At 36.9% G+C, this 18,084-nt stretch overlaps 1 protein-coding gene and 1 pseudogene across 1 annotated transcript; one reads left to right on the top strand and one right to left on the bottom strand.

Annotated features, from left to right (window-relative positions):
* The first annotated feature begins 2,246 nt into the window (after nucleotides 1-2,246).
* Nucleotides 2,247-11,325, top strand: LOC120148060 (annotated as a pseudogene).
* Nucleotides 11,326-12,062: 737 nt separating this feature from the next.
* LOC120148062 (adenine/guanine permease AZG2-like) lies at nucleotides 12,063-13,862 on the bottom strand. The gene has a single exon (XM_039161254.1). The coding sequence runs from the start codon at nucleotides 13,841-13,843 to the stop codon at nucleotides 12,215-12,217; it is 1,629 nt and encodes a 542-aa protein (XP_039017185.1). The 5' UTR covers nucleotides 13,844-13,862; the 3' UTR covers nucleotides 12,063-12,214.
* Nucleotides 13,863-18,084: the final 4,222 nt, after the last annotated feature.

Raw genomic sequence — 18,084 nt, 5'->3', positions numbered from 1 at the left:
TCTGCTTGGTGTTTTAAATATACACTGTTCGAGTTTTGTGATTCGGTCTCCCATTTAGTGGAAGAAATACATTGGGATAGAAATGGTGGTGACCCAATTATATTTTTCTTCCTTAAAATCATATCTAACTTTACATTTCCGACGTCAGGTTTAACTGTTGATTTTAACAGAAATGGTGATGTGGTGTGATATAAAGTCATTTTTAGTCTTAAAGAAACTTACACATTTTGTTTTTTACCTCAAATTTTGAGGTTTCATTTTTAGTCCTTAATAACATTTTGGGCTTTCAGGTGGTTTTTAGATGTGATGATTTCAAAGGGGGTTTTGGGGTTCTCATTGACGATTACATGATGTGGGGGCTTGGATTCGGTCAGAGAGGGTGCGTGCACACTAAAAGGCGAGGGTGTCAAGATTTAAGTCGTTCAGAGATGAGATAGAGGGGTGTAACGGCCTTGGCGTTGTTGAGAGGTACAAAGTTTTTTTTTTTTTTTTTTTTTTTGCATATAGGGATGGTTATGGGTTAGATAAGATCATATCGGATTTTCGAATAATTTGATATGATCTGAAAATTATACATCTCCACCGGATTGGAATCCGACCCGAAAAATATATATCTTTCATGCAACTCGAATCTGACTCGCCTTTTTAAAATAAAATCTAAACTCAATCTAAAATAATATATTTATTAAAAAATATTATTTTTATCCAATAAAAGGATATTGATTTAATTGGAAAAATAATATATGGAGGTATATTATTGTAATTACATTAAATGTATAAGATAAAATTATATATTTTTTAAATAAGATATTTTTCATCCTAAATCCAAACTCGACTTGAATCGGATATAACCTTTAAAAAATTTGAATGTACTTAAATTTTATTTTTTTAAATAAAAAATTAGTCTGGGTCGAGGTAGAATCCATCGGGTTTGGATCCTGTATCCATCCTTAGTTTCATGATGTGGTCTAGAGTGGTGGTAAGATGGAGTCGGTCCAATGAAGACTGTCGTCGATTTCTAGTTGGGAGTTGATGCAAAATAGGTTAGGAATGGAGAACCACGCCAAAAAGACAAGAGTATCTTACGACAGAAGTTGAACGACGAATGAGTGGGGTTGCACTCATATCGTTATTTATGAAGGGCAACGAAATCGGCGACATAAAGTAACGACGAGTCTGATCGAAAGATATGTTTGATAATTTTAAAATAAAATAAAAATACACATTCACACAATATGTTTTTAAACTTTAATAATTTTAAAAATATACACACATCTTTAAAAAATAAATAAATTAATACATATTATTAAATTATTTTAAAATAAAAGGAGAATCAATTTCATGAACCAACTTACTTCAATGGTCAGAATAATCATTGTTATTTTTAGCAGTTACGGGTTCGAGCACCAACGGCAACAAGGGTGATCGAATGTTCAATCTCGAATAGTTGAGAGTACTTAGAATATATAGTATTTTATATTTTGTAATCACTTTTAACTTAATGTAAAAAAGGAGAATCAATTAATATATTTATTTGAATATTGAAGAATTATATAATTATTTTAAATTATGATCAATTTGATAGAATATATAATTTTTTTTAGGACTAATTATTATATCATATCGCAATTTTTTTGTTAAGTCAACTTTAGATTTAACCATGGAGGACCGAAATATTAACAAAACATAAAATTTATATACTATTTTAAAATATAACTGGATGACCAAAACAAAAAATAAGAGAAAAAAATGACCAAATAAAGTAGTTTACCCATTGTTTCTATATTCTATCGGTCACTAGTCAGTATTCGCCCAAAGAAAATTATTGTTTATTTTAAAAGGATAAAATACATGGAATTGTCATTAAACTACACTTGAGTAATACTTTTAGCCATTACACTTTTAAAAGTTACAAAATAGCCATTACATTTATTGAACTGTTACACTGTAATATTAAAATTTATCAAAATTTGTCATTATTTTATAACATGAAGTGATCATTTTGTAATAATTTGATAGTTTAATGATTAGTTTGTAACTCCTACAACTTGAGTGATTAAATTTATTAAAGATTAAAGAAAGAGATAGTGGCAGGAAGGTAAATAAAAAGAAAATGGCTGTCATTTTCACAACTTTGAGTGTTTTAGTCCAAACCCAGAATAAAACCTCACATCTCATCCACTTGCCCGTAGTTTAGTTTGCTTTGCATCTCTGTCCCTTCCTCTTCCTCTGTTATTCATAAAATTAATAAAAAAAAACAGAGGACAGTAGAAAAGAAAAAAAATCCCCATTTCCCAGAATATAAAAAAAGCAAAGGAAATGGAAGCTTAGGAAGAATCTGAAGCCCCTTTTGTTTTGTATTTCTTTTTCTAGTGAGCTTTCATGATATGAGCTTCTTTCAATGATTTCCCAAACCTTACTCACACAGAGATTTACTGCTCTTCATTCTCATGGCTCACTCGTTAGAGCAAAGTCAAGAGGTGTTTCCATGGCTGAAATCCATGCCTTTAGCTCCAGAGTACAGGCCTACTTTATCAGAGTTTCAAGATCCGATTGCATACATTTCCAAGATCGAAAAGGAGGCTTCCCAGTATGGAATCTGCAAAATCATACCCCCAGTGCCACCTGCTCCTAAAAAGACTGCAATTGGGAACCTCAACCGTTCACTTTTGGCTCGTTCTGCAGCTAATGCAAGCCCAGATTCGAAGCCAGCACCTACATTCACTACCCGGCAGCAGCAGATCGGGTTTTGCCCCAGGAAGCACCGACCTGTTCAGAAACCCGTATGGCAAAGTGGGGAGTATTACACTTTCCAAGAATTCGAAGCGAAAGCCAAGAGTTTCGAAAGGAATTACTTGAAGAAACACAGCAAAAAGGGTAGCCTTTCGGCTTTAGAAGTCGAAACATTTTTCTGGAAAGCAACGGTTGATAAACCCTCCATGGTTGAGTATGCTAACGACATGCCTGGTTCGGCTTTCGTGCCTTTGAGCTCAAAGAAGAGCAGTGGGAGAGGGAGAGAAGCAGGGGAAGGGGAAGGGGTTACGGTGGGGGAAACGCCTTGGAATATGAGATCTGTTTCGAGGGCCAAAGGGTCATTGTTAAGGTTCATGAAGGAGGAGATTCCGGGGGTTACTTCTCCTATGGTGTACATTGCAATGTTGTTCAGTTGGTTCGCTTGGCATGTCGAGGATCATGACTTGCATAGCTTGAATTACTTGCATATGGGAGCTGGGAAGACTTGGTATGGTGTTCCTAGGGAAGCCGCAGTTGCTTTCGAGGAGGTGGTCAGGGTTGAGGGCTATGGTGGGGAGTTCAATCCTCTTGGTGAGCTTTAGTGAACTATTGATTGTGTTTCCTCTGTTTCTTGGCTAGCTACATGTGAAATATATTGTGTTGTCTCTGCATGTGTAAGTAGTAGCCCACATAGGGTACCGATGTAGAGATCAACTAGTCTGGGAAAAATGAAGAATTAACTTAATAGACCAGGAACTTGACTTTGACTTCTTGTTGAATGGGTCAACAGAGCTTTTCTGTGTCAATGGAGAAGAGTAGTCCATATGTAAGTAGTAGTCCGTATAGGATAACATTAGCGTGATTGACTAGTTTGAGTGAAGGAGGCACTAACTTTATAGCCTATGCTCAAATTTGACTTTTTGTTGGACTGTGTCAATGGAGTTATTAAAGAGGTCTTAATTACCAGTTTCATTGTGTTTCGATGAAGGGGATTCAATCCTCTTGGTGAGTTTAGTGAACTATTACTTATTTCTCCTCTGTTTCTTTGCTTGCTACATGTAAAAATGTAATACTTTGTGTGGCCTCTGCATATGTAAGTAGTAGCCCACATAGGATATCATTGGTGAGATAGACTATTTTGAGCAACGGAAGAATTTAGTAAATAAACACGGTGCTCAAGTTTGAATTATTGTTCAACAGTGTCAATATAGCTTTTTAAGTGGTTCTAATTATCTGTTAGCATTATCTAATCTAACAAGAACAAACTGTCTTCTATGTCCTTTCTGGGAGTTGTGTGTATGGGTTAGTTATGAGAATAGAGTCTGGGCCAGATATATATATATATATATATATATATATATATATATATATATATATATATTCATGAAGACAGTGTTTATGGCTTATGCAATTAATTTGCATCATGTCTTGTCCTCTTTTACGTGTATCCTGTATACTTTGAAGTTGTAGCACTTAAAATTCAATTAGGTTAAAGACTTGGGAGTGTAGCAGATGATTAGAATAGAACTTTTTGACTATCTAGTGTAGAATTGCCATTTTGGATCAGGTTAATTTTATTCCATGAAGTTTCTATGCGACTTGGTCTGGCTTAACTAGAAAATTGATTCAATCCCTTGTATTTAAGTGATGGTACTGATGTTGTATATTTTCACAAATATACCAATTGAACTGATTTCATTTTAATTTTTTGTGTTAGTTACCTTTTCTACTCTTGGTGAGAAGACCACAGTGATGTCTCCTGAAGTATTTGTTCAGGCTGGAATACCATGCTGCAGGTGAAGTTACCCCATATTCTTTTGCACTATCGAGTAATCTTAGGTTCAGTTCACATCCTAAATTACTACTTGTGATCTTTACACTGCACATATTTCGGCTTCCTTTTCATTTTTCTTTCATTCTTAAGTATTTGATTGCTATTTTTGTTCTTTTTATTAAATTTATGCCCCATCCTTATGTCCTATTGAGAAATTCCCTTGAAATACTTTAAACTGGAATCTATTCTCATAATGTCTCGGTGAGGGATGGTTATCTATCACTTTCTGACATTAACAGTATTCTGTAATCAGGTTAGTGCAAAATGCTGGGGAGTTTGTTGTCACTTTCCCGAGAGCCTATCATTCAGGGTTCAGTCATGGTGAGAAACCTTTGAATTTATATAGTTACATTTTTAGTAGGGAACTGATTTCATCCATACGTTTTTGCCATTAGGATTTAACTTCGGAGAGGCGGCTAATATTGCAACCCCAGAATGGTTGAGAGTGGCCAGAGATGCTGCTATTCGAAGGGCTTCAATCAATTACCCTCCAATGGTCTCTCATTTCCAGTTGCTTTATGATCTTGCACTTGAATTGTGTTCTAGGTATGTGACTCGTGTCTATTGTAAAACCAGTATGATTTATCTGACGCTCGGGTTTCTTCATTTCTTGATGTATTCTGCCTTCTCAATCAAATATAGCTGGAACTCTTACAAGTTGCTGCTTTTACTGTAAACATTATTGCAACTCATGTTAATATGCATGTGGAATTTAAACGACTAGCTGCACATTTCTTGCTCTTGGTCGTGATTGGAACTTTTGTTGTTATTTTTTAATGTTTTTTTTTCCTGCTTTGTTGCTCTTAGTCATGAATAAGCTAGTTTTCCCTAGCAATTGCAGAGTACGACTATGTCTTGCCATTTTCCCGTATATGTGGTCAAAATTGGTATATTAGATTTAACTATATTGCTTCGACTCCTCATCTTTCTTTCTTTTTCTTTTTTGATAAGAAAGGGAGGTCTCATTAAAACCCCCCTTCATATCCGTCGAAATACCAAAAGGGTATCTCAACGAACATTGGAAGGAGGAAAAGAGTACCTCTAAATTTTATTGAAGAAAACTTTAGTACAACCTAAATTCAAAATAAAACACCCAAGTACAGCAAAGAGTACAGGCAGCCAAGGTAGGAACAAATACCAACTCAACAACAATGACAAACAACAAAACAAAAACAGCAGGGCCAAAACTAAACCCAATTAACCAATTCCCGACTTAGCTAACTTGTCAGCTTCCCAATTTGCATTTCTCTGAATTAGTCTAACAATCACATTGCGGTCCAACACAACCGAAACTCTCTCTTTCACTAGAGGCTCAAACAAGGCAGGACAAAAGCCTGGATTTTTAATCCAATCCAAAGTGTTAGCAAAATCGCTTTCCAAAATTAGGCAACCCTTTGAACCCCATTTTGATTTTATAAAGAGTAGCAGACCCGTCTGACTGTGTATGACACGTGGAAAAGCTTAGAAAAATCTGTCCATGCCTGTGCTAAATACATGCTCATATCAGACAGTCACACCCGAGTCCGAATAACTTTATATTAGAATATCAAAGAGTCTAAGAAACGTACTTCCTTTAGTTTTATTAGTCCTTGTTACGAAGTTAATGTCCGTACATTGTGAATGGATAAAAATCTGTGAATATCTATTGGCAAATTCAAAATTTATACCAAAAGAATGATAACTTATATTGTGCACTTTTTCCTCATTCTCGTTAGGTTTCTCCTTGCAGGATACCTATGAGCATCAGTGCTAAACCAAAGAGTTCTCGACTAAAGGATAAGAAAAAAAGTGAAGGAGAAAACTTGGTTAAAGAATTATTTGTGCAGGATATAATACAGAACAATAAACTACTTCATATTCTTCGAAAAGGATCTTCTGTGGTACTACTTCCCAAAAGTTCTTCTGACATTTCTCTTTGTTCAGATTTACGAGTTGCATCCAAATTAAGAATAAACCCAAGGATGTCACTTGGTTTATGCAACTACAAGGGTACAGTCAAATCATCCAACGACGTAGGCTCTGATGAGACCATGCTTGCTGGGAATGAAGAAATCAAGGGAATAAAAGGTTTCTATTCGGTAAAAGGAAAACTAGAATCTATATATGAAGGTAACCGGGATTCTTCTTTTAGTGGAAATGATTATTCGTATAGACTTCCTTCGCAGACTTTGTGCACAATCATGGAAAGAGATGGTGCCATTCGAGATGGTGCATTGCCAGATCAGAAGCTGTTTTCATGTGTCACATGTGGAATTTTGTGCTTTGCTTGTGTTGCTGTTCTTCAACCAACGGACCAAGCAGCTAGGTACCTCATTTCAGCAGACTGTAGCTTTTTCAGTGATTGGACTTTTGGTTCTGGAGAAAGTCGCGATGGGTTCAATGCTGCTCATGGTGATGCAATCACTTCCGAGCAAAACCCTTGTACAAGTAGGTTATATATGGAAACTTTCTTTTATCATCTGATCTTCATGTGATTACATGTATATATATTGTTTCATTTCTGTTAATGTATAATGTATTCCTTGTGCTTGTGGGACGATAGCTTTGTCTTTATGATGCATATAAGCAGTCTGATTAATGATTGTAAGTAGACTAGCTTGGCATCTGGCTGCATGTCATCGGCATCCTACGAGATGTTATATCCAAAGTGTAATAGAGATATGATAACTCAAATAAGGTTATGAGACTTGATGTCTTGGTTTCATGTTTAGTCTTGTGTCAGTGGGCTTGGGACATTGAGTCGATTGGTTTCTTATATACTTGCATTTGAATATGATGCAATAGCTTTCATGTTTTGAGTCAAACTTCTTATGCTGTATGATATCTGGATTGATCATATGTTGTCTACAGATCAGCATGTTTATCCGGGCTTCTGGAATTAATATTTTATTAAAGAGCTTTCTGCTATTTCCTTTACTGAAGATTTAATAAAAACATGATGATCCTTTTTCCCCCTTTCCATTACAGATAGAATGAATAAATGTGTTCCAAATTCTTTTCATGATGTCGCTGTTCAGTCTGTTGACTCGAAGTTTCAGACAGGAGACTGGAGTAACCAAATGGTGGAAGATACTGTAGAATGGGGAGAGACTTCTGCTCTTGGTCTATTGGCTTCAACTTATGGAAATTCATCTGATTCTGAAGAAGATCATGCTGAACCAGATGCTACCGTCTTTCGTGATGCAACAAAGATACACTCTGCAAATGTTTCCCCTGTAAGGAAATTTCAGTGTAATGATTCTGGTTTATCTCCTGATGATCCAAACAAGAGTCACAATCCCTCATTAACAACAGTGGATTCTGAGGAGGAAGCTCCTCTCCATGTTAGTCATTGCTTTTCCAAACTTGGATCTGAAAGAGTTGACGTCAAGAATCAGAGCCCTCAAACATTTGATCCTTCTGTCGAGTTTAAAACTGATCTTATTTCAGGAAGATCCAATGGTTTGGAGGACAAGTTTAAAGATCAAAGCACAGCATCACATGCCAATCCAAGTTATTCTCCAGCCACTCACAGCACAGAGAAAATGAGGTTTAGCAAGGCTGTAGCAATGAGGAATGCTGATATTCCATTTGTTCAAAGATCGGATGAAGATTCTTCTCAAATGCATGTCTTCTGTCTCGAGCATGCTGTAGAAGTGGAACATCAACTTCGCCAAATAGGAGGAGTGCATGTATTTCTCCTTTGTCATCCAGGTATATTTTGGTATGCAATATAAGCAAATCAATATTTTTCGGATCAGTTCACACTTCGCTTCCTCACCCTTTCCTAAAAGGGAGAAAATTAATAAAATAAAAATTCTGGAGATACTACATTCCGGGAATTAATCTGCATTTCCTTGAGTTTCTATATCATATGCAACCCTCTTTTCTGGACGTCACTATGTGTAAATATGTCGAGTAGGTAATAGTAAATACGGATCCATTCTTTTATGTTGAGATTATCGATACACATGGAAGGGAATCATAAAAGGTTTGATCTCTATTTTATAATCAATGCGAGGCGCCATGCACCAGGCAACTTGTACTTTGACTTGCTTCTTCAAATTTCAACCTTTTTTTCTGGGCCTGGAAAAAGTCTCATGTTACAGATTATTATTATGTGCATGTTTTGCATATACCTAATTAACATTTCTAGCAATTAATTATTTTAGGTTCTTTCTTTCCTGTCGATTACAAGAATTATGTATGAAACGATGCAGAGTACCCGAAAATAGAAGCAGAAGCAAAGTTGGTGGCTGAAGAACTTGGAATTGATCATCCCTGGAATGACATCTTATATGGGGATGCTACTAAAGATGATGAAGAACAGATCCAGTCTGCTCTTGACAGTGAGGATGCTATACCTGGGAATGGGGACTGGGCAGTAAAGCTCGGTATAAACCTATTTTATAGTGCCAATCTTAGCCGTTCTACACTATACAGTAAGCAGATGCCATACAGTTGTGTTATATACACTGCGTTTGGCCGTTGTTCTGCTTCTAACTCCCCGATGAAGTTGAACGTGTATGGGAGGAGGTCCAGCAGATCGAGAAAAGTACTGGCTGGAAAATGGTGTGGTAAAGTTTGGATGTCGAATCAGGTACATCCATTTTTAGCACAAAGGGATCCTGAGTACCAAGAGCAAGAAAGAAACTTTTATGCTTCAGCAACTTCGGATGAAAATGTTGAGAGGAAACTGGAAAATGTCCGGAAAGCTAAAACAGCAAAGGTGGTTAATAGGAAGAGAAAAAAGAGGGAGGAGATTGCAGCTAACAAGAAAGTGAAAGGCATTGAGCTGCAGGGTGCAGTATCTGATGATTCGTTGGATGGTGGTTCTCTTAGGCAGCAACGGGTAGTTTTTAGAGGCAAGAAACCTAGACTGGTCAAAAAACGAGAGGCAATTTCATGTGATTTGCTCGAAGATAATTCTCTGCTGCGGCAATGGAATCTCTCGAGGAAAAGGGGCGTAAAATTTGTTGGAAGAGATGACGCAGAATCAGAGGATGTTGAAGAGGATTCTACCCATCTGCAGCAACAGAGCAATTTCAGAGGCAAACATGGCAAGTTTATTGAAGAAGATGAAGTTTCCGGAGACTCACTCGTTGAAAGTTCTCTTAAGCGGCCTAAGAGAGTTCCTAGAAGCTGGCGGGACGAATTTTCGGATGGAGAAACTGATGTGTTTGATGATGAACAAGAAGAAATTTCTCATTCGCAGCATCGGAGGATTCCAAGAGGCAAGCAAATGAAGTCACGCAAGAGGAATGCGACAGTCTCAGATGATTCACGAGCAGATAATTCCCTTAAGCTGTATAGAAGAACGCGTAAAGACAAACAAAGAAAGTTTCTTGAGAGTGATGATGCAATGTCAGATGATGATTCTTCGGATGACGATGCCCAGAATCAGCTTAGGAGGATTCCAAGAGGCAAGCAAATGAAGTTCATGGAAAGAGATGATGTGTTTTCAGACGATTCAGTCGAGGATAATCCTAAACTGAAGCATCGGAGGGTTCCTAGTAGCAAAGCAGCCAAATTTAGTAGTAGGAGGAGCTGTAGAAGAAAGATAACCGGGCTTGATGCAGTTTCATCTGATTCTCCAGATGATAGTCCTCTTCGGCAGCCTCGGAGGATTCCGAGAAGTAAGCAAACTGAAATTCTTGGGAGGGAAAATGCTGTTTCATCTGATTCTCCGGATGACAGGTCTCTTCAGCAGCCTCAGAGAATTCCGAGAAATAAGCAAACCAAGATTGCCGAGATGGAAGATGCAGTTTCATCTGATTCTCCGGATGACAGTTCTCTTCAGCAACATCAGAGAATTCCGAGAAGCAAGCAAACCAAGATTGTTGAGAGGGAAGATGAAGTTTCAGATGATTCGTCGGATGATACTTCTCATCCATCAAATAAGAATCTTAGAAGCGGAAAAAGGAAAGCCGCAACACCACGAAAAGTAAAACAAGTAAATCCACGGAATGTCAAACAAGTGAAACGTCGTCAACAAAACAAGTAGTCTCTCAGCAAGTGAAACAAAAGACTACTCGAAATCGGAGCACCAAAATTAAGCATAGTGCTAGACAGTGTGATTCATCTGATGAAGATGAGACTGAAGGTGGACCGCGCACACGCCTAAGGAAAAGAAGCCGAAAGCCTCTGAAAGATCTGGAAACAAAACCGAAAGAGAAGAAGCAATCCATTCAGAAGAAAGTGGAGAATACTTCAAATTCGAAAACTCAAGCTGGTCACAATGCTGCAAAAGTAAGAAATGAAGAAACTGAATATCAGTGTGACATCGAAGGCTGCTCGATGAGTTTCGGCTCAAAACAAGCGCTGCTCGTGCACAAAAGAAACATTTGTCCCGTCAAAGGGTGCGGGAAGAAGTTCTTCTCACACAAATATCTGGTTCAGCATCGTCGGGTTCATTTAGATGACCGGCCTCTTAAATGTCCATGGAAGGGCTGCAAAATGACATTCAAGTGGGCATGGGCTCGAACCGAACATATTAGGGTTCACACAGGTGCTCGTCCTTATGTATGCGCTGAGGAAGGCTGCGGCCAGACATTTCGTTTCGTGTCGGATTTCAGTCGTCACAAGCGGAAGACGGGGCACTTAGGAAAGAAAGGTAGAGTGTAATTTTAACATTTTAATGAAACCTGTAATCAATTGGAAAACGAGGGTTAGGATTTCACCATTGTTGTGATTCAGAAAATTGTTGATTATGTTTTATCCTGGGATTTCGTTAACCCCATTCATTTACTTGCAATCAGAGCTATTGGTTGGATCTTGAATCATTTACTCCTTTTATTGCCGTCGATGTTGCACCGTTTATTTCATCATCATATATATATGAACATGAAAAGACTTTTGTCGATCGGAACATAAAGGAAAGCTTTGCCGATGAGACTAAGGGTTTCGATGTGGGGAAAGTTCTAATGGAGAAGGCTTCTCCCTTCCGAAGGGAGGGGGTCCTGATCACCAACGAAATTTCAAGGATAGCAAGGATCTTCAACAAAGATTTAAACAACAGAGGGTATGCCACAAGGACCGTCTAAGGAAGTAGATCATTGTCATAATATTAAATTGTGGCTGCGGCTGTAATGTAGCATAATGACTGCTTCGTAATATTTTTTTAAGGTCATTGCAATATTGCAATTTAATACTACAATCATCATCTCGTTGGGACAATTATGTTTATCGTGAAAAATGACGATTCTAATTAGAGAGGAGATCAGAGCAGAGCATCAAAAGTGACGAGAAAGAGCCGCAAAGGCTTATTGGAGTGACCGAATAGCCATGCCATCGAAGTCCCATCATCCACCTTCGTCACCACTTGTCGAAAATTGGAAAAAGAAAACAGGAAAGAAAGAGAAGAAAAACTGGCCAGGTCAGTAAGTTTTCACACCAAACAGTAGGAGGGGAAGGAAAGGTCGAGTTATGTCCACCGTCCGGCGATATTGGAGCCATCGGAAAGAGAGAAAACAAAGTTTTTTTTTCCTTTTTTGGTTATCAATCTAATTAATAATAAACGAAGCTTCTTTTATATGACAAACTACCAGTACTAATATAAGATATTACAACACAATTTTCCTGCAAAAAGCAATATGTATACATATGAATTTTCACAAGAAAATTGCTTCATCATAAACAAAACGCTGACCATCTTTTCCCTCTACAAATTCAAATGATTTCAACCCCATTTGATGCAGCAGCCGACACTTGATTCTGTTCTTTCATCACCATTCTCCTCATCTTATTCAACCATCTGATAAACCCCAACATCAAATCATATAAACTAAGAGCAAAATATACCCCAATGCCACCAATGATACCATTTGCTATAGAATATGTCAATGGCATGATCAACATTGTAACAAATGCTGGCACTGCCGCTTTCATGTTCCCCCAATCAATATCTTTCACCACTTTCATCATCATCACCCCAACCATCACCAAAGAAGGTCCAATCGCCCACGGCGGCACACTCGTCAACAACGGCGTGAAAAACATCGACAAGAAGAAATACGAACCGATAATGACGCCAGTTAATCCGGTCCGACCGCCTTCTCTTATACCGGCTGATGATTCGACGTAAGTGGCTACCGGAGAGACCCCTAATGCGGATCCAATAATTGTTGAACTAGCATCAACTATGTATGCTAGATATTCACCTTCAAAACTCCCTTTGTCATCCAAGAAACCCCCGATTTCGGCCATTGTGTATAAAGTTTCGGTCGTGGCGAGCACATCGACATACAACAATGTCCCTAATGCAACCCAAACTTCGGATCGATTGAAGTGGCGGAAACTGATCACGCCGGCAGTGGACTGTATTGTATGAAAATCAACAACTTTTTTGAAGTAGTTGTAGTTTGTGTCACCAAGTGGAGTTTCAGGGAAAACTGTGAAGGAAGTACCTCTAATCCAAGAAACTAATGTAACAAATGAAATACCATATATCATACCTCCTTTAACATCCTTCATTAGCCCATAACAAGTCATCAGGAACCCAACCATGGCTAACCAGAACGTGGGGCTCTTCACTTTGCCCCCTAAACAAGTGCCAGAACCAGGGTCTAGTTCAGCACAAGCCGAGACGGTGACCAATGTGGTTGGGTCAGGTCCAACAAGGCCAACACCTTGGTGTACTTGTAACCCCACGAATGCAATGAACAGCCCGATGCCTGCACCACAGGCTAGCCTGACTGGCTGAGGTATGAGCCTGGCTAGCCTGGCTCGAACCCCTGTTGCTGATATTGCAAGAAAAACACAGCCTTCAACCAGAATCACTGCCATGGCGGTTCGGTATGATATGGACCCTGATCCATGGAACCCCACCAGGTTATAAGCCAAGTAAGCATTAGGTCCCATCCCAGGGGCTAATCCCAATGGAAGATTGGCCAAAACCCCCATTGCAAAAGAACCCACCATGGCTGATAAAACAGTGGCAACAACGAGATCATTCTTGGTTTTCGAAACACAGTTTTCATACCCTATGTTGGGCTTCAACATGCAATCCAGTGAAGCATTTTGGTTCGCCGGAGCCGTACAGTCAGCCACAGAACATGTGCCGCCGGAGTCGGCGATGATGGTGGCGTTGACGGTGATGATATAGGCCATTGTTAGGAAAGTTGCAGTGCCAGCTCGTAGCTCCTTGGTGAAACAAGTCTTCCTTGCTTCGAGCTTGAAGAACTTGCCAACTTTGCTCTTTGAAACTGCATCGTTGACACTCATTTCCATCTTCCTCCATGAATTTGAGAGCTTTTTCAATGCCCCACACCTCATTTTCCCGCAGATTTCACCTCCCATTTCTCTGTTGGAATTTAGATTTCTCTCCGTAATAATATCAAATAAATTGCTAGATTTTATAAGGCATTTGAATGTCCTTGGGTGGCCATATATATATATATATATATATATATATATATATAATAAATCATTATTTTTTAAATAATATGTAGTGATTATAAGATAATATATGTTTAGTATTTTCTTAATCTATTGATAACATACATACATCCTATAGATATCGCTGCTCGAATTCTGAACATTTAAATAGATCAACATTCACTTAATGGTTAATACTCAAATCAAATTATTTCATGAACTTAATTGTCAGTTCAAAGTGTTTAATGTTAATTCGAATATAAAGCAAAGTATATTTGCAAGTCTCCGAGATAAACCCGTTAAAATTACGAGGATTGATGTTTAGGATCCAATTTAAATTGGGTAAAGTACATTAAATGCCATTGAACTTTGTTGAAATAATCATTTTGATCACTAAATTTTAGAAATTGTAAAATGACCACCACAACGTTACAAATTGGATATTAAATTCATTGAAATGTTATAAAGTAATTAAATTTTATCAAACTGTTATAAATTGACCTTTAAAATTATCAAACTTTATTATTATTATTAGTAGCATAACATCACGGTGACTGTTTTATAATCATTCAAAAACTTTAATAACTATTTTGTAATTTCAAAACATTTAGTGACCAAAATGATAATTTTAAAATAGCTCAGTGTACTCTAGTGTACTTTACCAATCAAGTTATAGTTTAGTGACTTATATTGCAATTAGCCCATATATTTGACAAATTAGGTATTTGACAAACCCCAATCCCAATTGCTAATAATCTAAGCCTAATCATATACTTATGTATCGACAAATTGGATATTTGACAAATCCCCAAAGCTAATTGCTAATAACCTAAGCCTAATCATATATTCTATTGGTTAAGAAATTAGGATTAGGGTTAGGGTTTGAAATAAAGTTGACTGCTTTGTCATTGTGGTCCCAATGCCTATGAAAAGTAATAATAAGAACAGAATTCCAGGCCATTTGTTAAGCTTTGAGAGCAACTTTCCCCCTCACAATTTTTAATATAATCAAAGCCAAATTTCAATACAAAAAATCTTTGATCAAATCTTATAATTAGGAGTGGTTGTTTGATAAGTTGTGTGTATCTATACAATTTACGTGAGTTTATACTTTACTATGGATAGAAGGGTGTTGGAAACTAATGTAAATTTTTAAATTTTTAGGATGTTCGAGAAATTTTAAATTTTTAAGAAGAACGAAGAAGGTGTCGGGGGCAGTTATATCTCTTGAAAAGTTTAAGTTTTCATGATGGACCGACCAAGTGGATGTTGGGAATTTTAATTTTTCATATAATTTAGATATTTTTGGAATTCCTAATTTTTTATGTAACTTCATAAAAGTTTATACTTGTAACATAAAATCGAATGTATGTACCCATAACAAAAATCAAACCCTTACCATTGGTTGAGGTATGTATGAGCCCTTATCATCTCACTTGGGTTCTAGCTGTTGCGTCTGTAGGGTGTATGTTGTCAATAAGTTAAGAAAATTCTAAATATATATATATTACTTTATATTTATCCCATATTGTTTAAAACTAAATAATTAAGATTATTTTGATTATTGTAATGTCTATTTTATAAATTTTTATCTAATATTGAAGTCTTATATATTTACAGTAGTAGGTCGAAAATTCCAAATCCAAAATCTTTGAATGATCGCTAGAATCAATTTTATAATCCAAACTACAAAACAAAAGTCGTCAGGATCCTCGGGCCAAATTAGTAGAATTTGCAAGTTTAATACTAAAAGGAAAAAATAAAAATGCCTTATAATATACGAATTTAACCAATTTTTTTTAGATTTGCCAAAATGACAAACAAATTCGCAACCCAGTTTCCAATTTCGCAACGCGATAGTCAAATTCGGAACACGAAAGTCAAATTCGCAACTGAATTTCAAATTCGCAACAGGTTTTAGTTTCGCAACACAAATGTTTTTTGGTATATAACAACGCAGCAGCAACAACTCATAACCTAAATCCCTAAATCGCAATTCATTCCATTTCCATCTATCACTCTCTCCGGCGACATCCGTTCCTATATCCAACGACATCCTTCCCCATCTCTATTTTTTTTACATAATTTAATTTCTATATAATTTTTCAATGATTTCTCTCCCAAATTATCAACTATCAACTTAATAAAGGTATGTTTTTGTCTAAGTTAGTGATGATATCTAGTTTATAGCTCGTTTGTTTAGTAAATTAATTTACAATTTTTAGAATGAAATCATCTAATGTTGATCATGTTTGGATAGATTTGTGTTTTGGAGGGTCATGGGAGAATGTTCATGGTGTTTTACAATATGTGCCTTTACCCATGAATCTTCAACTAAAACTGTCATTAAAAAAGTTAACTTATGAAACTCTAATGTTACGTGTTGCAAAGAAATTGAATTTAGAGCCTCTAAGTGGATTTAGGCTATCTTATCTGAGAAAAGATAAAGTTTATTTGTTAACCGACAATGAAGATGTTGAACGATTCATTGCTTACATTAGTGTTCGCAAGAAGATGATGTTACATTGTATGTTGTTGAACCTAGAAGTAGTGAAGTTGGGTCAGTAGCGGGTAGTAATCAACTAAGTTCTTCAACCCAAAATTTAATGGTTCCACCACAATTTCATCACCAAGAAAATTTTGTTTCACCACATTTCCAATACCAAACACAATATCAAACACAATCTCAAAGCCCACATCCTTTTCCTAATCCAAATCCCAATCAACTTTCAGCACCAAATTCCAGTTTTCGTATTGACCAGTTAGACGATTATGAGCCAACAGAAAAAATTGTGAGTACTAGTCAGTATTTGAAATTTGATCTTGGTCAATACTCAGATTTTGATGATGTGATGGAAGAAGAAACAGACCCTGCATGTAATGATTTTGATATTGGTCAATACCCGAATTTTGATGATGAAACAGCCGCTGTCGAGGAAGATGTTGTTGATGATAATGAGGAGGAAGTTACGACTGTGAATGAACATGTTGAACATCCATTCTGTAATTCATATAACCCTGAAGAAGAAAAAGAAGAAGAAGAAGAAGTCCTCGAAGAAAGGAAAAAGAAGAAAATGTCACGGGAGTATAACTGGAATATGCCAGAATTACTTCAGATACCGGAAGAAGAGTTGGTAAAGATATCAGTTGATTGTTACACAAAAGTTATTCGTATCAAGAAAGATGATTGTTTTGATACAAAGGAAGACTTGAAGATAGCTTTGTATACGAAATGTGTGGAAGATGGCTATCAACTAAGAGTTAACAAATCAAGCAAAGATAGTTTCGAAACAAGGTGTATGATTGACAAAAACGGTACGTGGCGTATGATTTCAAAGAGGATAAAAGATTGCGAAATGTTTCAAGTTAGGACTTTTATTGATAAACATACATGTTCAAGAACCCAAGTTTTTCCTCACCATAGATAGGCAAACAAAAAGGTGTTGGGTGGTTTTCTGGCTGAGTTAATGTTTTTGAATGGAAGGGTATATCGGGGACATGAAATTATGATTGACATGAATGCTCGGTTCAAGATTAGTATCTCATATTCTCAAGCTTGGAGAGCCAAATGTTATGCCTTGGAATTGTTGAGGGGGTCACCAGAAGCATCGTTTGCCCAACTGCCGGCTTATTGTCACAATTTAAAGCTGAAAAATCCTGGGTCGGTAACTCATATCAAAACAGATAGAGATGGACGCTTTGAGTTGCTGTTTATCGCCATTGGTGCTGCGATTAGTAAATCATTATAATTTTGTTGACTCGTTTTTGTTAGTTGCATGCATTTCACATTTAAATGATTATATTTCTTGTGTATATGATTTTGTAGATTCGTTTGTTACTTGCATGCGCCCAATTATTATAGTTGACGGAGCACATTTGAAAGGTCGATACCTTGGATTAAACTTATTAGCAGTAGCCATGGATGCTAACAATGGGATACTGTCAATAGCTTACGGGTTTGGCAAATCTGAAACATCTTATTCATGGACATGGTTTATGGGGAATCTTAGGGATTGCATAGGTCCTATTAGCAATCTGACAATCATATCCGATAGGGCAAACTCAATTGACAACGGTGTTAGAAGGTGTTTCTCATATGCTTTTCATGGACTTTGTGGTGTTTATTTGTACAGAAATCTAAAATCAAGGTCTACTGGTATAAA

Source organism: Hibiscus syriacus, unplaced genomic scaffold (genome assembly GCF_006381635.1).
Source record: "Hibiscus syriacus cultivar Baekdansim isolate YM2019G1 unplaced genomic scaffold, ASM638163v2 tig00110946_pilon, whole genome shotgun sequence".
NCBI lineage: Eukaryota > Viridiplantae > Streptophyta > Magnoliopsida > Malvales > Malvaceae > Hibiscus > Hibiscus syriacus.
The sequence above is the reverse complement of the archived record's forward strand: the minus strand, read 5'-3'. Positions and strand labels throughout refer to the sequence as shown.

Excerpts from the sequence above, each read along its gene's own strand:
- LOC120148062 (XM_039161254.1), bottom strand. The coding sequence starts at position 13,843 with ATGGGAGGTGAAATCTGCGGGAAAATGAGGTGTGGGGCATTGAAAAAG.